Here is a 24,072-nt window from a genome sequence, read left to right on the forward strand (position 1 = left end):
AAAATTTTGAAATCACTAGTTCATAAAAAAAGATAAGGAGAGAAAGACCCAGTTTCAGAAAGATTCAGCGTAAGTATTAGTTGTATGGCTGTAAGCAAACCACAACCTTGTAAAATCATATTGCTACTCCAAGACCCTCTTAAAACCTACTTCCTCCAAAGATATATTTGAACACCAAATACAGATATATAAGTTAAAAATCTTTGGATACTTCAACACTTCGTACAATATTAAGAAATTCTTCATAGCCTTTCCAATTAAAGACCCAAATTTCCATTCTCAGATGGAAATAGGTTTATTTCACTGATCCAACAAACACTTCATGGATGGAGTAATACGTTTAAACACCTTTATATAAGGAGGGATGCCACGCAACATTACAAAAAATTTGACTTTAATAATTTTAAACTAGGGATGACTATTTAATGTGGAAGAAAAGAAAGGAGAAATGAAAAAAGGAAAAAAAGTCCCTTTAAATATCACTTTCTTTGACAGCATTAACTGATCTTTCTGTAATGATAAAAATGTTCCAGCTCTCCAATGATCCAATACTATTTAGCTCCATGTGGGTATTTGAGCACTTAAAATGTAGCTCTAGTAACTGAAAACTTGAATTTTTAACTTAAATTTAGACTTAGTTTCACAGCCATATATAACTACTGGTTATTGTATCATAAGGTGCAGCCCTAGAACATTTAAAAATGTAGTCCTTTTGAGAGATGTGTATCGATAGGGAAAGGCAGAGGAAACAAACAAATACTAAGATTCCATTTATAACAAACTTTCTTAGGGGTACCTGGCTCCTTCAATGGGTAGAACATGCGACTCTTAGTCAGTGGTTGTAAGCTGGAGCCCCATGTTGGGTGCAGAGATGACTTAAAAGTAAAATCTTAAAAAAAAAAAAAAAAGAAGAAAGAAAAAAAAGAAATTTCCTTATGTAATTTTTTTGAAAATTTTCCAACTAAAAAAGATACATTCATATGATAAAATGGACAAGTCCAAATCTTTTCTACCTTATCTTCAATGAGCTAAAAAACAACTGTCATGGGTATTTTAAAAAGAAAGTAATCATAAAGTAACAAAAATGTACACAGTATTAAACTATATCATACTGGAATTAGCACCAATTAAGAATCAGAATATTTGCTCCAAGTTCCAACCCTGACTCAGGAAAATCATAAGTCCTATAATTTTGGACAGGTTACTGAGCTCTTCTGCTGCTGCTTTTTTCCCCCAACATTTTATTTATGTGTTTGAAAGAGAGAGAGAGAGCACAAACAGGGGGAGAGGCAAAGAGAGAGGGAAAAGAAGATGCCCCACCCACATTGAGCAGGAAGCCCAACACATTGGCTGGATCCCAGAACCCTGGGATCATGACCTGGGGCGAAGGCATATGTTTAACCATCTGAGCCATTCAGGTACCTCTGAGCTCCTCTGCTTCTTAAACTCCAAATGTGAGTTATCACGGTAATCTGTCAAATGTCCTTTAGAGACTCTAAATAACAAATATAGGGTATGTCAAAGAATTTTTCTTTTGTAGTCCATTGATTTACAAAGAAGGAGTTCCCTTACTGAAAATTTATTGATTGAGGGTCTGCTACCTCAAGCCTATATACAAGGTACTAGGGACACATAATGGTAAGTAGCCACATAGTCTGCTTCTCATGGACCTTGAAGTCAACTCAAGCCAATTAAATAACCACATTAATAAATATACTATTATTAACTGAAATAAAGTATCTCAGGGAAAAAGTGGTTTGTCCTAGCTAGAGAATAAAAGCCTCCTCTGAGGACAATAGGACTGAAGCAAAATCTTAAAACTGAAAAGTTAACAGTGTGTGTATGGGGGAGAAGGGAGCAAGAGTTCATGGACAGTATCATGTACAAAGGCCCTATGGAAAAGGAAGTACTGTCACTGAGTAACTGAAACACTGAAGAAGAGGTAAGCCAGACCTAAGCAATGCAGGGCTAGTTTTAAGCCAAGGGATAACATATCAATTTGGTTTTAAAAATATTCTGGGTACAATAGTGATGGGAGAGCACAGTGAATAGAGAACCCAGTTAGAAGGCTATAGAGGGACATGCTGCAGTTTGGGTTTGGATAGTAGCAGTGAAGATGAAAAAAAAAACAACAACAACAACTTTGGAAATAAAGGTGATAGAACTCGGTGATAAACTGGATGTGGAACAATTAGAGAAAGCATCAAGGACAACTCATACACTTCTCACCAGTGTAACACAAAGAATAGTGGTACCATCCATGCAGACATAGGGCAAACTAGAAGAGGCTTAGGCTGATTTGCTTTTGGAACGGGAGGGAGAAAATCCTAAATTTGTGAGTACATGGTGTCTTTAAGATTAGAGAAAAAATCCAGCAGTCACTAGTTGTCCTCAATTCAGCAAAGGGATTGTAGGTAGGACACAAAATTTTGGAATTCATTAGCCTACAGATCATATAGCATAGAGGAGAAAAAGAAAGACAGGGCGAGGAGAAATGGCAGAATCTAACCTTGAAGATGGCCAATTTGGAGAAAAAGGAGACTGCATAAGACACTGGACTGAAAGAAACACAGAGTTAAAAGACAAAATGGTGCTACAGAAGCCCTAGAAAAGAGAAAAAAGACCTCAACAGAAAATCAAATACTGCTGGAAGGTTGAATGTTGATGGGAGATGGGACAGGGGAGGGAGAAGGTATTCTTCTGGACTTGATAATAGGGTGGAGATCACTGGTAACATTGAGAAGTAAAATGATGGCATAGATGTTCAGGATCTGCATGGGTCCTTTAAATCTCCACTGGAAAAATCAAGCCTACCCTAAAAAGCCAACTACCCTCCAAAAGTGCTGAAATGACTCACATACTGAACTATGTTAGAAGCCACATTGTCGAAGGATCTAATTCACATGAACCTAAGAAAGAACCATCCCAAATGTTTCTGCGATTCTTAACCTAGGTGAGTATCTAATTAGTCAATGTTCAGGAACAGTATAGTGAAAATTTAAAGCAGGGGAATTTCGGAGCCCAGGGGCACTACAAATCACCTGCTGTAATTAGCTTTTGCACAGAGACAACATTCCACTAAGCTATTTTTTGCTTTTCAGATTCTCCCCATCTTCTAAATAGACATCCCTGAGTTCTCTGTCAGTACTCAAGTTTTCATAATAGCTTTTAGAAAGCAGTAATACAGATTCTAGTAAAATATCAAAGGATAAAGTAGCCAGTGGTGGAAGACAGATTTCATATTTATTTTTTTAAAGATTTTATTTATTTGAGAGAGAGAGAGAGAGCATGAGAGAGCATGTGTGCATACACGCCAGAGAGCACCATGAGAAGTAGGCTCTTAGCTGAGCAGGAACCCTGACAGGAGGCTCCATCCCAGGACTCCAGGATCATGACCTGAGTAGAAGGCAGCTGCTCAACCAACTAAGCCACCCAGGTGCCCCCAGCTTTCATACGTTAAATGAGAGACTATAGATTCCGATGGATAATTTTTTAAGATTTGAAAGAGAACGAGAGCACATGTGTGTACACACATGCACACACACAGGCGGAGGGAGAGGCAGAGGGAGAGGGAGAGGACCTCCGACACCTTGCTGAGCACAAAGCCCACCGCTGGGTTCCATCACATAATGCTACGACCAGGACCTGCACCCAAATCAAGAAATGGATGCTTAGCCCATTAAGCCATCCAGGTGCCCCACCACTGATACATTTTTAACTTGAACATTTTAAGTTGTTTTCCTTCTTGTCCATCCCTCACCCTTTCACCTTCTGGAACTGACCCGCTAGTTGCACACCCTTTTGTATCCTCTTTGAAAAACTATTGGTTTTCACAACCTTCCCTAAAATCTTAAGTATAAAAGCACATTTTTATGATACAAATTAGAACCCATTTTCTTAAATACTATTATTTCACAAACCAGTGGATGCCATTTTATTAATAAGGCTCTTTATTAAAATCACCATAAATATCAACTCCATTCTAAAGAGGGAAAAGCCCTGGCATTAATCTTTCCATATACCCCTCATCGAAAACAGCAACAAATTCCAATAATTTTACCTTTTTAACACACCCAGCATCTCGATACCTCTCATTATATCAAACATGGTTATCTCAGGTTTGCTCCTCATTATTGTTCTGACCTCTCCTATCACTCTTCCTCTTGCTCCTCCCATCTTGCTGGCCTCCTTGTTTCTGTAACACCAAGCACACTTCCACCTCAGGGTCTTGATGTTCATCATTCACCTGCCTGGACTGTTCTTCTCCCAATATTTGTAAGGGTTGATCCCTCACTCCCTTTTGCTCAGCATCAGAGAGACCTTCTCTGACTACCCTCATAGAGCACACTGGCCATTACCATCTAGCCATTTGGACCTATTTGCTTACTGACTCCTAGGACTAGAATGAAATCTCTGAGACTTGGCTGTATTTGTAGCTCTACAAATATAGCACTTAAAACAGTGCTGTTGTTTGTGCTCAGTAAGGCTTTGTTGAGTAAATAAATTCATGTCACTTCAGCGTGGAACCAAAGGATTAGTACTTTGGATTTTCTAAACACTTACATAAAACATGTAAGTAAAAATTATTTAAAACAGATACACTTAACACATAAGAACTGAGATACGTTATTCCAGTCTCATGGGATTGGGACTGTGAGTATAGCAACACAAATACATATAGAGAAGACATCAATTATGATTGCAGTGTACAGTTCTGCCACATTTTAAATCCCAAGGTCTCTCTTTCCTTCTACCCAGGCAGTCAGCTGGTGTGTACCTGCGTGACTGCATACAGTGTTATGGATAAACCACACTTCTCCTCAAGTGGTATGGGTTTAGCCTGGTGAAACAGCTGCCAAAAGTGCACAATCTTTGATATTTGACTTTGCCATGTGCAAATATTTCTTATCATGGTCCTACCTTTATTCAGTCTGGGAACTCCTCTACTCCTCCCCCGTTTATGGGATGTGACCCATTCTTTCCTTCAGGAAACTTCAAGGACTGAAGTTATGTAATAAAGTCATTAGTAGTGTCCGAAATTTCTTGTCCCAGAGTCAATACAGCTCACTAAAAGAAGCAGCTACACAAGTTAGTGGAGATGACGTACTGTTTAATGTTTTAAAGTCCTTCTTAAGAAGGAAGAACTGCCTACCCTGACACATTCAGTGAACAAATGTATATTAAATACCTGTTCTATGTATGGAGATACATGAGACATAAGCTCAGATTCTACGAAAGTCACAGTCATATTTATCACTAACTACACTATCGCAATCATTCCTCTCAGTTATATCATTTCACTTTCACGAAGTCAGGGCAGAGGGATGATGCTGATAACCCACAGTATGTCCTCTTCAACATCCCTACCATCTCCGAGCAGGTGGAGCTGGGGGGGGGGTGCAGGTAGGAAGAAGAAGAGATAACAAAGAGAAGCTACTATGTCCTGGCATGAATCACTATGTCTGTGATCTTCCCAGCTCCCATGCCTTGACTAAGGACAACTGTGCAAAGGTAATCGTACCTGTAAAAGGGTTTTTAATAATGCTTTAATCCTGTAGAAGCTATTACGGGTCATCCACTCAATTTTTCCACATTTGATCATGTTTTCCATTACATGTATTGAAGTTGCCCATCAAATATTAATTTGTCTGACCTCCACTTTTAAATTTCTCCTTGTAGGGGCAAGAATCAGTACTTTGAACTTACTTTTTGAAAAAAGACTAAAAAACAAAACAAACAAACAAACAAACAAAAACACTTCCTAGTAAGAGCCCTGAGGAGTTTCTGCCTTCTTTAAAACTCCTTTCTCAGCTTCCCTGACAGTGCTATCCTGGCTATTTCTCACCAGCCTAGCAGCTCCTTCTCGCTTCCCTTTTTAATGTCTCCACAACATCTAACAAACATTTATACATTCTCTACACTTAAAGTCAGACCCCATTTCTTTTCTGTTACCTTCCCACTCTCCCTAAGTCATTTCAAGTCCATGATTTGAGACTCTCCCTATCTATACATATATATACCTACACTTCTTTATATTAGATATACAGTGTATATGCACACATACATACATGTGTACATACCTGTGTGTATATAAATACTTATATAAACACATATGTACACACATTTATACAGATATAACATGTATTCTGTCTCCTTCCCTCAAACTGACTCTTGGACTAAAATATAAACTACCATTCTAACACAATTCCTTCTTTCCGCTCTCAAATCTAGTTCCTCTCCTGTATTTGCCATCTCAGTAGTAACACCATCTATTCAGTTGCTCAAGTCCAAAACCTGGGAATCAGCTCCTCTTTCACTCCCACATCCAAACCACCTGCATACGATTCTTTCTGCCACCAACTCTTATTATCTGTAACTCGGTAATAGCTTGGATCTCCCTGCTTCCATTGTTGTTCCTGCCAATCCATTCTTTATCCAGCAGCCAGAGATGGTATAAAAAAACAGATCATGTTGCCACCTCATAAAAAATCCTTCAATAACTTGCCACTATGTTTATAATAACATCTTCTCCTGGCCTCTTTATAGTTCTTTGGACATACAACTCTCTCCTCTCAGTATATTTACATATAGGGCCTCTTTGGCCTGGAATGCTATCCTGCCCTATCATAAACTTATACTTTAGGTTTTAGCTTCAATGTCTCACTTCTTGAAAAAGGCCTCCCCAACCCCAATTAAAATTAGGTCCTTTTATAGCCTTACTAGTATCTTACACTACACGTTCCTCACAAAGCCCTGAAAATAAAGCTTGTACCTATCTTATTTGTGCAACCATTTGGTTAAGGTGTATCTAGACAAAGTCAGTATATGTTCTGCTAACCACTCCATCATGCCACAGTACCAAAAGCCATGTGGCCAACACTTAAGAAACTCCTCTCTCCAATAAAAATTTGACAAATGGAAAACTCATGAGTCCTGGCTCTACAAAGGCTGCACAAGACAGTAATACACACCATGGAAGCGCCCTATTCCACTTCACATGGATTTTCAGGGGAAAAATCTTTAAAGTCACAGTGGTGGGTAAAGAAAGGAAAACAAGAGGAAGAAAGACTACATAGTCCTCTCCCCTAACAAGTTTCTAAAGTGCTTGTCTTTTACTTCTTTTGATCTTTTGTAGAGCCTAGTAGAGAGTTAGAGCCAGTTAAGGTGCATACTGAAGCACTTATTAATCAGAGTAAATTATGTGACATTCAATCAGGCGCTAGAATTAAATGTTACAAAATTCTAAATATTATGATTCACTGAGGGCTAGAAGCATTAGAATAGGCTTCATGGAGGTAAAAGTAAATCTAGGCATGGCGAGGATCTAGTCAAACTATGCTAGAACCTCTCCTACCCTCCTTCAACAGCAGTCAGTCTCCATAGTCAGATCTGTACTCCTTAACATGACATGTTTCTTCAGTCCATTTGTAAAATTCTGAACAAAATTATTTTCCATATGAGGTACTATGCTTAGTTACTATCTAATAAACTTTTTAAACTGACCATAAAGGTCACTTCTCCCAAGTGGCAGAAGGTTAAAACAAAACAAATCAAAACTACAAAGAATTCCATATACTACCTGTTGCATAAATGGAGCTATGAACATAACATTTACACACTACATTCATCATGTAGGAATTAAGAGAATCTAAATTGAAACCCTAGAGTTTGTGTACTTTCTGATAGGCCAAGACAGATCAAAATAATAACTACACAAGCCGTTATCTTCTAGGCACTGAACATGAGCCTTGATGTCCTTTTCTTTTCTAATCTTCAAAATAACCACGGAAGCGGAGGAAGATGAGGCTCACAGGTTGGATAGTTGCTTCAGATATACAGCTAACTAAAAAGTTTTCTTTTTGAGACACTGTAAATGGATCAAAAATGCCCAAAAAACCCTCATGTTTTGGAGAACTTGAAGAGCTCTGTTGTTCAGAAAACTTAAGAGTAACAAAAACTTTCCTAGGATATTTACAAGTTTAAGGTATATAATATCCTTCAATTCAAAAACCCTTTTAAAAACTTAGGGGTAAATATAGACTGCCTTACTACTTAACTGTTCAGCTTTGGTGCAATCAATCCAAAATATAGCTTATGGTATTTTTAATAATAAAATTGGTATAATGAAAGGGAAATTACCAGCTATACATCTACTTTACAGAGATTTGGAGTTTGGCAGGGATAAAAACAAATTACAAGTTTCTTTCTTTTGAAAGAAACTACAAGAGTATAAATAAGTGTCTTAAAAACTGTTTTTCTTCTGATATGACAAAATACTGTAAGGGAGTAACAGGAGTAGTATTATCCAAAGCTAAATGATGTCAGGCTTTTAAAGAATCAGTAAGCTGTTAAGGATTGAGACCTCTGTAATTATTTCAAAATGTATGAATGTTTCATTATCAAACACTAGGACAAGTAGAGTCTTGCATGAAATGAGTCTATGAGAGCAAATAATCACACCTGAAGAAATTACATACTTTCTCTATTCAAACTTTTCCACACTATGACATCTCAGCCTATGGTGGTACCAACTCTGGATTCACAAAATTTCATCAACATAATCCTTTTACACTTGTTAAAACAAACATCAAATAATCCCAACTCATAAAAGTTAAATATTAATTTTCAAAAGCACTGAGCTTATCTCAAAATAGTAATTTTACACCCTGAAGAAATAAAAATTGGATGTGGCCATAAAAAATAACTATGTGGAAACCAGTAGACTTTTAGGGATGGTTTTCTGTTCACAAAGTGTAACTACTTATGCAAGACCCCAGAAGATCTTTCTATACATCCTCCACAGGAAAAAAAACAATTCTCTTGTTTCTCTTTCAGTCTTTCCCCTCCCCCTATTTTACACTTTGCAGTCCCCCAACTTTTTATACAGTCCCCTCCCCAAAAGTTTACATAATAAAAAATAGATTTATGCCATTACCAGGAAGAGCGTATCCCAAGATTTTTCAAAGGATATTCAAGAGAGCAGTAATTGAGCCTTAATAATTCATAGACCACAAACACACCCTGTTAAGATTTTCCCTTCAAACACCACTGTTCCCACTCTCGGGACCCCTAATGGGTATACATAAGCCACACAATACGACCTTTAAAATGGACACAGATGGGAGGTGCTCTCCACTCTCTCCCCAGAGACACCCTCACCAAAACCTCCCGCACATTCCCTCCTCGGGGCCCACAAGCACAGTGTCATTCAGAAGGATGACTCTTAAGGGTGAGTGAGAAAGAAAGCGTACACCAGATACACAAGTGGATGGTGAAGATTGTTAAAAGCAATCTCTCTTCTATTGCCTAACTAGCTTAACCCGCTGCAAACTTTTAAGAGATTAAGTTACATTCCTCGGCAGTTCCACCCTTGACAGCTGACCGCAGAGATGCCAGCGAGTCGTGCCCGTCCATTCCTGCCACCTCAGCCGCGGCGAGCCAGCGGCCACATCCCGCGGTCAGCAAGGACCAGTGGTTGGGGAATGAGGGAGGGCTGCGAGAGCTCACCTTTTCCAGCTCATCGTGGAGCTCGGCCAGGCTGGGCCGGAGTAGCTTCTCGCCCAGCTGCGCTGCGGTGTGCCGGTAGTGATCGATCCTGGGCACGGCGTCCATGGTGTTGTGGCCAAAGGTGCGCAGGTAGTAAGTGTTGGTGTGGGTATCATAGTAGTAGTGCTGGTGATGTCCACTGCCGCCGCCACCGCCGGAGTGCAGGCTGCTGCCCTCGCTGAGCACAGTGTCCCCGCCGTTCTGGAAGCTCACGTTGGGCCCGTCGCCTCCGACCCCTGCCGCATCCGACAGGCTCTCGTCAGCAGATGAAGAGGCAGCCGGGTCCACGAAGTTCACGCGGAAGCGGCCCTTGGCTTCCTCGCTGCCCTTGCCTGGCCCGCTTTCGCCGCTAGCTTTCCCGTCCGCTGGGGTCTCCTTACCCCCAGCCCCTGCACCAGCCGCCGTGCCCGCCGCAGCCCGCCCCGCGTTCTCGGAAACGAGGTCCACCTGGAAGCGGCTCTGGCTCGGGGTGGGCCCCAAGGGTCTGCCCAGTCCGTCCCCGGCCGCCGCGGCGCCCTCACCGCGGACCCCGCCGCCACCCCGGCTCGTGGCCGCAGCATCCTCCGACACTGAGGGCACGGCCGTGCCGGGCAGGTCCACCCCGGCGGCGGCCAGCGCGGCAGCTGGCGGCGTCTCCCCGACCCCGGCCAGCCTCGGGGCGCCGGAGGAGGGCGCCGTGGGCCCCGGTTCCATCGCTGCCAGACCCCCGGCAGACTCCGAGAGCTTGGCGGACGTCGCGGGCTGCACGCCCTCCGCGCCCCCCGCCGGCGGTGCCCGCGGCCGCAACGCCAGGTGACGGAATCGCTCGCCCGCCCGCCTGCCCGCCCGCCGCCGCTAGCCCGGACCGGCACAAACGCCGCCGGCAGCCGAATCGGCGCGCGAGTGCAGTGGGCGCGGGGCGGGCCCCGCTGTTTAAAGCCTCGGCGGGGCCGCAGCGGTGGCGGCTCCGGCAGCAGCACGCGGGAGGCGGGGTCAGCGGCTCCTCCGCCCCTCAGCCCGCCCACCCGCGGTCCCGCAGTGTCGCGCGGCAGACGCTTCCTCGCCGGTCCGGCCCTCCCGGGCTTCTGCCAGACCCCGCGCGAGAGCTGCCTGCGCGAGGATCGCCTCCGTCCAGTCCGCGCCCGGCCTCGGGCAGCGCGAGCAGCACGAGCGGCGCGATCAGGGAGCAGGCGCGGCGACGCGCAGCCTCACCGCCGTCGCCGGGATCTCCGCGCCGCTACCTCCTCTTCCGTCGACCTCCTCCCACCCTTCCACCTCCTTCCCCCGCCCCCTCTGCGGCGAAAAGGAGAGCCCCCCCCCCCCCGCCTCGCCGCCGGCCGCCTCCCTCTCTCCCCGCCCCTGGGGCTGCACGTCAATGGGCCGGCAGCCCAGGCCTCGGCAGAGCAGACTGCGGACGACGCCCGGCCCGGCGGACGAACGGGCGCCCCAGTCCTGCCTCGGCGCGCGCCGATTGCTGATGCTCCCGCGGCAATTGCCACCACAGCCAGGGCTTCTGGAGCGCACTCTCGCTCGCTCGCTCTCTCTCTCTCTCTCTCCCTCCCTCCCTCTCTTTTTTTTTTTTTTTTTTTAAGTTCTGAGCTCGCAGTACTTGGGCCGAGCCGGCGAGATCTCGCGAGATGTGGCATGGCTTCAGGGCCGCTTCACCTCAGGCTGGTGGTACCCGAAGCGGTGCTAGAGCTGCGGGTCGCCCCTAGCTCCGGTGGGTGAAGCCGGGGATTTTCCCGTCGGGCCCGCAGGTGCTTCCGGAGTTGCCTGCGAGGTGCGCCCCGGGCGAAGTCGGCTCGCAGCTCGCGCCGGCCGCCACTGCCGGCCCTCACTCCAGGCCTGAGCCTAGGGGGAGGCAGGATTTCCTCTGAGCCGCCTTTGAGGCGGTCGACACCCCGCCTGGCCGCGTTAGATTTGCATAACCAGAAACACTCCAGTGGAGATGCAGTGGGTGTGTCCACACTTCGTTGACACCTTTATTTTAAAAGCTGTGATGTTTGAAGGTGAGAAGGGAGCTTAGTTGTGATACCGGATCGTTTCAAAAACGATTCTTAACTTGAGGCATTTCCAAAAAGGATAGGAAGCTCAGCTCAGAAGCGAGTACACAGCAGTTAACTAACCGTAGACCCGTGACTAACCATGGAGCACTAACCGAGAACTTTCGGCACGATTTAGGTTGTGAAGAATTCCTGTTTACCTCCTCTGTTCTGCAGACTTGTTTTCTGTGAAATGTAGGGCAATATAGTGATTTTGCAACTTTCTTAGCAGCAGAATCTATTTTTAACCTAAATTCTATGCACAGCCCCCACAGAAACGCAGATAACGACCACGATTGACTTCTTACATCGCTTGTCTTTTATTTATTTGTATTTATATATTTTAAGTTTTTATTTCTGGGGGCAAACACCCTCCTTTGCCGAACCCTGGAATTATGACTGAAGAGCTATAGAGTTCTCAGAATTGTTTGGAAATGCTGTGAAGAAAGTTGCAATCAGACAATTCTCAAGAAGTTGTGATACCCATGATCTTAGTTGACCTTGGCAAACTTTTCTTCTGGATTTATTATTTCTGTTGGAAAAAATGGAGAGAGGAAGGAACCACTCTCGGATCATGTAGCCGCAGTTTTTTAAAGTCCCTCTTCAGCTTGTGATGGTGGCTGACAACCAGAAGAGGCCAGAAAAATCAGATGGTCCTTAAAGCAGTACAGTTGGTACTGGGCCATTGCTGCCTCAGTATTTGATCCGTGTGGTACTGAAGCTAAACTGGTACCTGTTGGAAAACATTCACTGAGCAGAACAAACGATAAGCACCTACTATGGGGTGCTCTGTATTTTGGGACTATGAAGGCAAAGCAGACAGTTGCCTTTCTCATGGAAATGATGGTCTAGTGGGGGAGAGAGAGGCAATAAAGTTCAATGGGTACAATATATAGGGTACTTGTAGTGAGCACGAAGGAAGGAGAATGGGGTATGTGTGTGAGATGGAGGTGGCAAAATTTGTCATGGAAGGGCTCCACTGAGACGGTGACATTTGCGTGAGGTAATGAGAGATATGTATATTTGGGAAAATGATGTTCCAAGCAGAGGAAAAACAAAAACTGAAAGGTGAGAGCATGCCTAACTAGTTCTCAGAATTGCATATAGGCCAGTGGGGCCTCAGAGGCCTGCTTAAGGGATGGGGAGAATCAAAGGAAATTATGTCAGAGTTTAGGGGTTGGGGCCATGATGGACCAGAAAGGACCTCTTTGGCTTTTGGAAGGACTTTGGTTTTTAATTTGAGTGAGATGGTATGTTAGTTTGGACTGTCCTAACACAATACCATAGACTGAGTTGTTTAAATAATAGAAGTGTATTTCCATACAGTTCTGGAAGCTGGAAAGTCTAAGAGCAGGGTGTGAGTATGGTCAGCTTCTGGTCAGGGCTTTCATCCTGGCTGGCAGGCAGCTGTCATCACTGTGTCCTCACAGTCAGAGAGAGAAATCTGGTGTCTCGACTTATAAGAAGAACAGTTTCGTCGAGTCAGTGCTCCACCTTTACGACATCATTTAATCTTATTCTCCAAAAGGCACTATCTCCAATGTAACACACATGGGTTAGGGCTTCCACATACGGATTTGGTTGGGAAGGTCATTTCACTCCGTAACAGATGGCAAGTTAGTAGAGAATCTGAGTAGAAGAAAGACATGATTTGACATATGTTTAAAGCATCAATCTGCCTTGTAAATATACAAGAACACAAATAGTGGGGCCAAAGAAAGAAAGAAGGAGACGTGTCAAGAGGTAACCCAACAATCCAGGAAGGGATGATAGGACTTTGACCATGATGGGTAGCAATGAAAAGGGGGCAGGGGGCACAGGGGGGAATAGTTGAATTCTGGAGAGGCAATAGAATTTCTGATAGTTGTGGAATGTGAAAGAATCCAAGGGTTTTGGCTTGAGTGACTGAAAGAATAGTGTTGCTATTTTCTGAGGTGGAGGAGTTGGTGAGTGGAGCAGGCTTGGGTAGGGGGTATATCAGGAGCCCAGTCTGAGATGTCTGTTGGAGGAAACAAATATATGTGTAGTAATAAATAGCAGTCACTCATATAAATAGGTAATTGCAGACTGACAAGTTCTAGGACAGACTGGAACACGGTACAGTGAGAATGCGACATAGAGGGACCAGTGAGGGAGGAAGGGATTTTTCACCTGAGGTCTGAAGGATAATTACTTGTGGGTGTGGGGGCCAGTTCAAAAAAGTGAAATATTGTGAGCAAAAGCCCTCGTGGACTGAACATGGCCTGACTAAGGAACTTGCAGCCAGTTTGGTTAAAGCATAGAGCCCAAGTGATGAGAGAGATAGGAGATGAAGCTATCTATTCTAAAAGCCTTATACAACCATTAATGGGTTTCCATGGTGATAGAGGGGGGCATGATCAGGTGTAACTTCGTTAGAAGTCTCTAGTTACATTGTGGGCAGAAGATCGGAGAGGAGCAAGAATAAGAAAGATAGGATACAACTTCAGTATTCTAGGCTTGGGATGATAGCAGTACTAGTAGCTTATATTTATATGGAATTTGTGCCCTGGATTCAGTGCTAAACTCTGCATTCATAATGTTATTTAATTCTTAGAACAACAGCATGAAGAAAATCATAGCATTACCCCCATTTTGCAGTGAAAAACGGGGTCAAGGAAAAAAGGTTAAGTGACTTCTCCAAGGTCACTCAGCCAAAATCAAGATTTGAATTCAGGAAGTATTGCTCCACTAATCAAACTCAACATTATGGGAGATACATGAGAAATGAGGAAAGGGAAAAATTTGAGAGATACTTCAGAGGTAACTCAAAGGACTTGGAAATGGATTGAAGGAAAGGAGAATAAAGAATGAATTTTGTAACTTTTTTACCTGGAGTTAGATGATGGTAATGTTGGTGAGAAAAAGAACATTCCAAAACTAGGTTTGGAGATAAATATGAGAAATTTGGTCTAGAACATATTGGGCCTGAGGTACTTTTGAGACATCTGATGGAAAAGTTAAGAAACTATTTGACTAGATGGGTCTTGGGCTCAAAGAGTTTGAGTACAGTATGACAGAGTACAGATGAGTGAGTTTTCTGCAAATAGATGATAACTGATACCGTGGACATGAATAAAATCAGTCAGGGGGTTGGTATAGAGCAGCAGTGTACAATAGAATTTTCTGCAGTGGTGGAAATATTCTATATCAGTGCTGTCCTATACAATCACCATGGGTGACTTGTGGCTATTGAGCACTTAAATGCTTAGTGCAACTGAGGAACCAAATATATAATTTTATTTTCCTGAGTTTATTAAATAGTCCCATGAGCTAGTGGCTACCATATTGAACAATGTGGGTATAGAGTTCAAAAGAAGACCTAGAGTCCAGCCTCATGTAATTCCAACATGTAAAGAGGATAAAAGAAAGAGTGGCCTGAGAGATGAAAGGAGAACCTGATGAAGTCATTTTTGAAGTAAGATCAGCTGAGTTAAATTGGGCCAAGAAATGGAAAAAAATGAAAAATGATACTATATTGAATTTAATAATATATATTAGCCAACACAATGGGAGGATTATGGGGGAGAACAAAGGTTCCAGGAGATAGAATCAAATTGTGCATGTGAAATTTACAGAAACACTGTCAGGAGAGGTCTCCATTATTTCACTGTCAGCAAACAATTGGTTATCAGATTTACCATATGTCAATTTAGAGACTAACCTTGAGGAGAACAGACTAGTTGTCATTGCCATGGTGAAGTACCCCCATCATTTTGCTCACTTTCCCCTTTTGCCAAAAAGTTAGCCTGTGACATTGCATGTGTCAATGAATTTACTAGTATGGATTGAATATACTTAGAATTTAAACTAGAAGGGGCTTAGGTTGTTATTCCAAGCCTTTCAGTTAACAAATACTAAAAATGTAAAAGGAGACATAGATTATGTTTAGATCTACAATTTTTCATATCTGCAGATTTAGAACAAGTGAGATACAAAACTATGTTGACTTTAAAATCAGCATTTGGGCTTTGTTGTTATTGTTCATAGTGAGTTTTACTTGGATGTGCTGTGTGTGCTCATAGTCCACCTAGTTATGGTTTTCTTTTTTTACTAGCTGGCATTCTGCATACAGATTAGGTCAGTGGTATTTTTCTTGACCAATGAAGTTATTATCCTATCATGGAAAAAAAAGTTACCCTAGAGAAGCTTGTTTATGCTGTAAATGTCATAATTTTGTTTTCTTACTCAAGTCTCAATCACATTTTTTTTAAAGATTTTACTTATTTATTTGACAGAGCTCACAAGTAGGCAGAGAGGCAGGCAGAGAGAGAGAGGGGGAAGCAGGCTCCGCACTGAGCAGAGAACCCGATGTGGGGCTCGATCCCAGGACCCTGGGGTCATGTCCAGAGTCAAAAGCAGAGGCTTCAACCCACTGAGCCACCAGGCGCCTCTCAATCACATTCTTCTTTAAAAATTTGTATTTGTAAGTTATATCTTTCAAAAAAGACAGCTCAAGGTTTTAGTGAATTTAAATCTCATTGAAGTAGTATGTTCATAGTAAACACATTTAAAATAAATGTAGTGTCAATCTCTTTTCATTCCCCACTTCCTTTTATGCTTGTATTTGTCATAAAGCTAGTTAGGGAAATCTTCCTTCAGTCAAATTTTGTACTGGAAAAGTTATTTTCTTTTTGCACAGATTTAATACTTATAACTCTATAGGCTGTGAACATTTGCAAACCTTGAAATTAAAAATTATTGTCAAATATTAATATACAGAGTAAATACTTTTACAGAATAGCTTAGTGGTTATAGTCATGGTCTCTCCTTGGCCAGACTACTCTGGATTTGAATCTTGGCTTCCTGGCTCCTAGTCTTGTCACTTGGGCTAGTGTGACTTCTGTGCCTCAGTTTTCTCCCATGTAAATTAGGGATACTAAATGTAGCTACCTCATAGACTTTTGAGGATTATATCTCTTGCTACCTGTAAGGTGCTTAGAACAGTGCCAGACACATGTTAAGCCCACATATATACAAGCATTAAATATTTTATTTTAAAAAAAAAGGAAATAGTACTCAGGCAGAACTTTTAAATTGTATCTTTTTTGTGGGTGTTTCCTATTTAGTTTTATAACTTTGCTTCCTGTTTTGTTTTTGAGAGGCATTTAAGTGACTTTTTGTAAGCTCCTTTTTTTCTGTTACAGAGTTTGTCATTTTAAAGCAGTTGTTAGCATCATTTTCCTGCCACTTATTTGGAAGATGAAAAACAATACCCTAAACTGAGGATTTTTTTTAAGGATGAGGATTTTTAAGGATGTTCACCTTAAAGCCACTTATTCTTTTTACTGGGCACTTTTACAGCCATTATATATTAAGTGTATGTTACATACTAAAATATGCTATAGTAGTATTTTGTCTGTATTCACTGTATTTACTATACTTTAAAAAAAATAGAGGTTAACAGCATAACACAGCAACACTTAAAAAATACATAACCTAATAGTTTAATTGCCTCTTTATGGAGTCAAATATCACAATGTATCCCATAACTAAATTCACTATTCATGAAAAATCTCTAATTTCCTATCCTTTATTATACTCATTAATGATTGATTCATTTTTCATTTTCAAAAAACTATAAGTGTAATTGAGGTACGTTTTTATAGTTGTTCAGGATGCCTGAAATACAAAAAACCCCATAAACATGAGGGGATCTTAAGGATTATGAAATAAGCCACTACTTTGAAAAAGATAATATTTTTCCATTGGCAGGCACTTTTAAAAAATACTGTTTCTTATTTTAAAGTATCTTTACATCCAACATGGTACTCGACCTCACAACCCTGAGATCAAGAGTTGCATGCTCCATCAACTGAGCCAGCCACGCACTCCCCAAAAGACTTTTTTTTCTTTAGTAACACATTGTAATGATTAGCAGCTCTTATAGCTATAGTACTAGACATGTAATGAACACTCAAATACTTATTTAAGAATAGGACATTCCTCCTAATGGCTAAATTAAAATTTTCTACTAATAATTCAAATTTTTCTTGTCCTACTCTTCAGAGTTTATGGTAACCCATAAAATGTAAGGTTTCTTTTTGTTTTAGTTTTGAAATGATTTCCTCTTACAAGTCATTATAGAGCCCAATTTCTAAGTACATAATTATTTTTATTACTTTCCTCTGGGCCCTTTCCAAGCAATTTAATCTGCCTTTAAATGTGGGCCAAAACTATTAGGTACAGTATTCCAATTAAAAAAAACAACTGATGATTGTAAAGGTAAAGACAGACTTTTACAGTACAAGTAATTGTTTTTACTTAAAACTGGGCTTATCACATCAGACTTCAGATTTGGCCCAACAGTTAACTCTTAGATTCGTCAAAAACTATTTTTAAAATTTTTTAAGAAATTTTAAAATTTAAAAATTAAATTAAGAAATTTATAATTATTTTTCTACCAATTTACAAAGACCTGAAATTCTAGACTATAAATTAAAAATTTTATATTTATGAGGTCCATTAGATATTTTTCTAATTATAAAATTTCTTATTATAAAAGTAATATATATTTAATACAGAAGTCATAGGAAAAATAAAAGGGAAATATAATGCCATTGTCCTAAAGATTTGCCATTTAGTTTTAAACAATTTTTTTTATCTTTTATAATTTTTAAAACTTGACAATAGCAGGAACATCTTTCTGTGTATATAAATATCTTGCAACTGCATGATTCCTAATGTCTTCTTAATGTTGCGCCATTTGGGTTTATTATAAGTTACTGAATCTATCCTATTTTCTTAATGTTTTGTTTATTTCCTTCCTTTATAAATATAGCAAGCAGTGCTGAATTGCTTTGTGCATATGGCTTTCTTCATATTGGATTATTTCCTTAAGATAAATTCCTAGAAATGAAATTGCAAGGTATGTGTATTTTTAAAACTTTTGGCATACCTTGCAAAATTGAGTTTCCAAGGCTTATATCAATGTATTCTTCTATCAGCATTGTACTTGAGTGCTTGTCTTCCAGCACTGTTACAAATTCTGAGAAGGGTCTTCTTATCTTTGTCAATCTGATTAGTAAAAAAATGGTTCAATTTTCAATAACTGAGTGCTGGTGAGGATAAACTTTTTAAATTTTATTAATAATATGAATGATTTTTATTATATATAATATATCTCAGTTGCCTATTGATATCTGTAGTATACTGATACTGATAGCAGATATTGATATCTGATGTATCCTGAAGTATGTCTTCCTTCTGCCTTGTTCTGGTAATAGCGTACATGTGTTTTTTTGTTTGTTGGGGGGAGGTATGGGAATGACCTCTTTAAACAGTTTTGAAGGATATAATATTTAAGGACCTTACCTACCCCAGCCAAATTGAGAACACATTAACAAATGTACCATCTGGCTCTCCCAAGAGTTTTGGATTTTGAATGGTACGATGCAAAGTCAGAAAATAAGTCCAGTTGCTAGGGCTATTAGCTGCTCATTCCTTATTGCCTCCCTCACTGGAGAACTGCCTTGCCTGGGAGCAGTCCAAGGCAGGACTGGCTAAAGGGACAATAAACACAAAGGCCATTGCTTCTGTTTGGGACTGCTCTAATGAGCACCCTGTAGGATTGGCAGAGGCTTCAGCTGTATCCTCCTTGTGAGTCCGTGTCTCCCTCTGCCCAGTCCTGCCTACAGCAGTTCCTTATGGGTATATCTTGTGAGAGCACTTCCCAGCCATCCTTCTCTGTGCCATCTCCCACTTCTGTCTGCTTCCAGGAACCTGCCCATTTATTCCAGTGATAGCACTCAAGGAAAACTGTATAGTAGTTCATGCTACCAAAACCCCCAGGAACTCTTTCTCTTGTCCTTTCTGCATCCAATTCTTCCTTTTAACTTTCTCACACTTTAAGTCAACCGTAGTTGGTTCCTATGGCTTGCAACCAAGAATCGGTATTTATACAATGCCATTTTCCTGTCTTTTGCTTATCAATTTTATGAGCTTTTAAATACCACATGTATAAACCTTAAACTAAATTGGTTCTCTTCCATTTGTCTGTTGCATTGTAGTTTTGTTCATGTAGTGTCGACATTCAGTTATTTAAGAAATGTATTGCTCTCAAATATTTCAGTGTTTTTCTTTGTTATTTTTACCTTTGGTGTCATGTTTAGACAGGTCTTTGCCATTACAAGCTTGTGTACAAAGAATTAACATGTATATGTTTTGATTTATGGTTTTATTTTTAATCTCCTAACTCATAAAATAATTTATTTTTGCTTTTGTATGAGACAGTGATTTAGCAATTTTCTACAAATAATTTAACTGAGTTATTATAATTATTATATTATTAATAATTATTAATAATTATTATTATTAAGTCATAATGTTAGAGTATACTTTAACAGTATCCTCGAATTTCAGAGTTTAAGTGCAATCACATATATCTTTTACTCAGACAGCAGTCCGGAAGTGCTATGTCTCAAGCTTGCCAGGCAGCTCTGCCTTCTCATCACAAAGGACGCTCGCATCTCTGCGTCAGAGGCACTTGCTTCACTTCTTGCTACTTTTCAGGCAGTGGGAAGGGGGAACTAGAGACAAGCAACTTCTTCAGCATCACACAACACACGCACACACGCATAGAGGCATGCACACACACACTGGCATCCTATTGACCAAGATTTAGGCACTTCACTATGCATAGCAGGTTGGGAAATACATTTTACTGGATATTCATGTGGACAGCCAAAACCTATGGACTTCTGGTATTTTCTATGATAAGGAGTCCTACCAGTGGGTAGAAACATGCATTTTAAAAGGTAATAAAACATCCTAATACTCTTATTAAAATGGTAGTTATATTGAATATGGAAACTGAAAATGTACCTAGAAACATAAAGATTAGTACATAGCTAACATTGTAAAATGGTGTATGTATGTGCACGCTATGCACATGCTGTAGCAATTCAAATCTTTTCTTCCCCCTCCTTCACCATCTCTACCACCATAATATTTGAATATTGTGCATGAGTTCAGAATGGTTTGTTTTTTTTTTAAACTAGATGCTTTTAAGGCTCTGACATGCTTCATGGTACCTTTTTTGTTCAACTCTCAGATTCTTTTTATGCAGACTAGGTGAATATGAGCAGTGATGATAAAAAGGATACATTAGTCTGATTGTTTAAGAGGATTTATAATTTATGAAGTAAATTCATCAGGAAGTATAATATTCTTGAAAAGATATAATATTTGCCTAATGCTGATTTAGGAATGAATATTAAAGATCTAATAATGATGAAGAAATAAGAAATTCTATCTTCTCATCTAAATACAGAATCTGTTCTTAGTACAATACAATTTTTATTGTGATAGTTTGGACACAGTTTCATATTCAGTCTCTCTGTACTTTATTTTGGGTTTATAAGTGCCCAAACTTTAGAATCTATTCTATAAGCCTTTGACTCCTTGCCGACTAGAATAAGATGTCCTTTGGAATAATGTTGGTCTATGTGAAACATGGTTGTGATGCAGAGTAGTTTTGAATGCTTTATTTTTGCAGTTTTTATTATGATGTATAACATATATAGGGAAGTGTTTAAGACATATATGTACCTTTTGATAAAAATTGCAAAGCAAGTATCTTTGTGAGCCTCCATTGAAGTCACAAACCATAATAATGCCCAGTCCCCAAAACCCCCAAGTATGCCCATTCCAGCTCACAACCCTTTTATCCTACTCCTAGATAAGAGAGTCCTTTCCTTCTTTTTATATACATTTATGTCTCTAAACAGAATATAAATAGATTCATATTACAGGGGTTTTTTTGTGTGTCTTGCTTCATTTCAGCTTATATTTGAAGAGTTGATCCATGTTGTGTGTGTTGTAGTACATTCATTTTCACAACACTATAGTATTACCTTGTATTGATATACCCCAATTGATGTAGCCATTCTGCTGTTAATGAATATTTTGGTGGTTTCCAGGTAGTTTTGTTTTGCTATTGTGAACATTGCTGCCATGAAAAAATTAGTATAAATGTGGTAGTGAATATTTGTAAGTTTTTGTAGGTTCTATATTTAGGAAGGCATTGCTGGCTTACGAGGTATGTTCTTTACCTTTGGTAATCATCATCTATCTATAGAAGGGGACACACTGTTGTCCAAGTAAAGTGGTTGTACCAAGAATAGTATTATTTTTAAGGTTCTTTAGCATCTCCTCAGATATTTGCTAAGTTTCTTGAGTGAGGAATGTTATGGTATTGTTTTTTATTATAAAAGTTAAAATACCTTGTAGAAAAGATGGAAACCAGTTCTTTTCCAGTCATTAATTTAAAAAGATATCTCAGTGTGGATAAGATCTATCAATCTACAGTTTAAAAATACATTATGGGGGCGCCTGGGTGGCTCAATGGGTTGAGCCTCTGCCTTTGGCTTGGGTCATGATCTCGGGGTCCTGGGATGGAGCCCCGCATCAGGCTCTCTGTTCAGTGGGAGCCTGCTTCCCCCTCTCTCTGCCTGTCTTCCTGCCTACTTGTGATCTCTGTCTGTCAAATAAATAAATAAAATATTTTTAAAAATATATATTATGTGTCATATATAGTATGTTATATTAATACACTATTATTATTAATGTAACAGTATTACATTGGTTGGGTATATGATAATTTATTTACCAGGCAAACTAATTGATAGATATTTAGGTCATGTCCAAGTTTTTATTATTACCAGTGATTGATCCATAAATACCTGGTAATATTTGAGGGCTTATTCATTAGGTACATTTGTAATTACAGAATTATTGCTCGTAGTGTATAAGCATTTTAAATTTTGATATATACTGCAAAGTTTCCCTCCAAAAAGCTCTATCGGTTTATCTTTTAATCAATTACTATTTTTCAGCATTGTATATTGTCAGAATACTTTATGTTTGCTGTTCAGATAGTTGAAAATATAATTTGGTTTGCATTTATTTATTTATAAGTGAAGTTGAGCATGATTCCATTTATTCTCCTTTTTCTGTCAACTGCCCATTAATATCTTTTGCCTATTTTTTTTAAAGATTTTATTTATTTATTTGACAGAGAGAGATCACAGTAGACAGAGAGGCAGGCAGAGAGAGAGAGAGGGAAGCAGGCTCCCTGCTGAGCAGAGAGCCCAATGTGGGACTCGATCCCAGGACCCTGAGATCATGACCTGAGCCGAAGGCAGCGGCTTAACCCACTGAGCCACGCAGGCACCCTCTTTTGCCTATTTTTCTGTTGGCTAGTTGCATTTTTTCCCTTAGTAATTTGTGAAACTTACTCCAAATTAAAGAAATTAACATTTTTTTCTATTATGTGTTGCAAATACTTTTCCTATTTTGTGGTTAGTTTGTATACTTTGTAACTTTTTGCACATAGGTTTTATTCTTATTTATGATTTTCATGTTTTGCATAACTTGCAAATTGCTTGGAAGCTATTTCATGTGTTGTCATTTGCTTTGTAAATTTATAAAGACAGCTAAATTTAGCTCACAAATAGCTTTTTTTTTCTTTTTTGCAAAGACCACAAAAATGTGGTTAACATTTAAATGACTACTATTTCCTTCTTCCTTCAGTGGCCCTAAAAGTCAATGGGTAGGAAAGTATTAGTAAAGGACAGTATCTTCTTGACATAAAGTATTACCCTAAAAAGTTAGAGAATACCTTCTCTCCAACCTTCCTTCAATTTCATGCATTACTTCATCTGAAACACCATATCCAATACTGTCAGAAGTACCAGCATCTCTTATAACAATTTATTCATGGATAAACTTTGATTTGTAATAAATGAAATTGATTAATATGGGCTTTATATTTGCCTTAGAAACCCTATAATAGATATTTTAATAGAATATTTAAAAGAACAGATATATGAAATTCCTCAAAACACTTCAGGACATCCAAATGAGTTGTTATTTGCATATATGGAAATAATCTATGTGAACCTAGCTCAGACTCCGTTCTAAGCTAAAATGACTTCTAGTTCAATCCAAATTAAACTAAGAGATATAACAAGTTCAAATAAATAGTAACACTTATAAGTAGTGGGGAGCAACAAGCCATGCCAGACATTTTTAGCTTATGTTCTTGTTTCATTTGTATTTTAAAGCTTTTTATAAATTACTTCGTAAAATTAGCTAGTATGACATCAAATTTTATCTTTGGCTTTTGTTCAGTAGACTAGAAACTCAGAGCCATCAGAGAGTTCCTAGTTGGAAACATGAGATTCCATATTGCCTCAAACTAATCTTGTTCTCTCCAGAGTTCTTCAGCAGCCTATATAAAAGAAGCATCAGGCCAGTTTAGACTGGACCTCATACTTTTGCTTTTAAAAGTTAAGGAAAGTTGCAGTTGGACTGAGGGAATTGTAACTATCCCAGGTCTGACATTTAAAGATGACCAAGATTTTCTAAGATTCTGAATATCACAAAGCTTTTATTTTCAATAAATGCATCTTGTTAAATATTTAACTAAATGCTATTTAGTTTATGGCTTTGTAAAACTTTATCTTAAGAGGTTTTTTTTTAACTG

General features: G+C 39.7%; 2 protein-coding genes across 3 annotated transcripts in view; one reads left to right on the forward strand and one right to left on the reverse strand.

Moving 5' to 3' along the window:
- The window catches only part of SLC12A2 (solute carrier family 12 member 2), a 104,294-nt gene extending 93,828 nt beyond the window's left edge, over window positions 1-10,466 (reverse strand). Inside the window, exon 1 of one of the 2 annotated variants that reach the window (XM_045075224.1) lies at window positions 9,508-10,378. In XM_045075224.1, coding sequence (XP_044931159.1) covers window positions 9,508-10,239 — 732 coding nt within the window. In that variant the 5' untranslated portion in view covers window positions 10,240-10,378. Of the gene's footprint in view, window positions 1-9,507 lie in introns of both variants that reach the window. The other variant, NM_001310166.1, reaches the window with a different exon arrangement.
- LOC123390745 (basic proline-rich protein-like) lies at window positions 10,428-15,809 on the forward strand (the record flags this gene model as incomplete). Its single annotated transcript, XM_045075225.1, has 1 exon — window positions 10,428-15,809. A coding segment is annotated over one exon (576 nt), but the record flags the coding sequence as incomplete, so codon positions are not given.
- Between the last annotated feature and the right edge of the window lie 8,263 nt (window positions 15,810-24,072).

Source organism: Mustela putorius, unplaced genomic scaffold (assembly GCF_011764305.1).
Source record: "Mustela putorius furo isolate JIRA1106 unplaced genomic scaffold, ASM1176430v1.1 tig00000145_pilon_pilon_pilon, whole genome shotgun sequence".
NCBI classification, from domain to species: domain Eukaryota; kingdom Metazoa; phylum Chordata; class Mammalia; order Carnivora; family Mustelidae; genus Mustela; species Mustela putorius.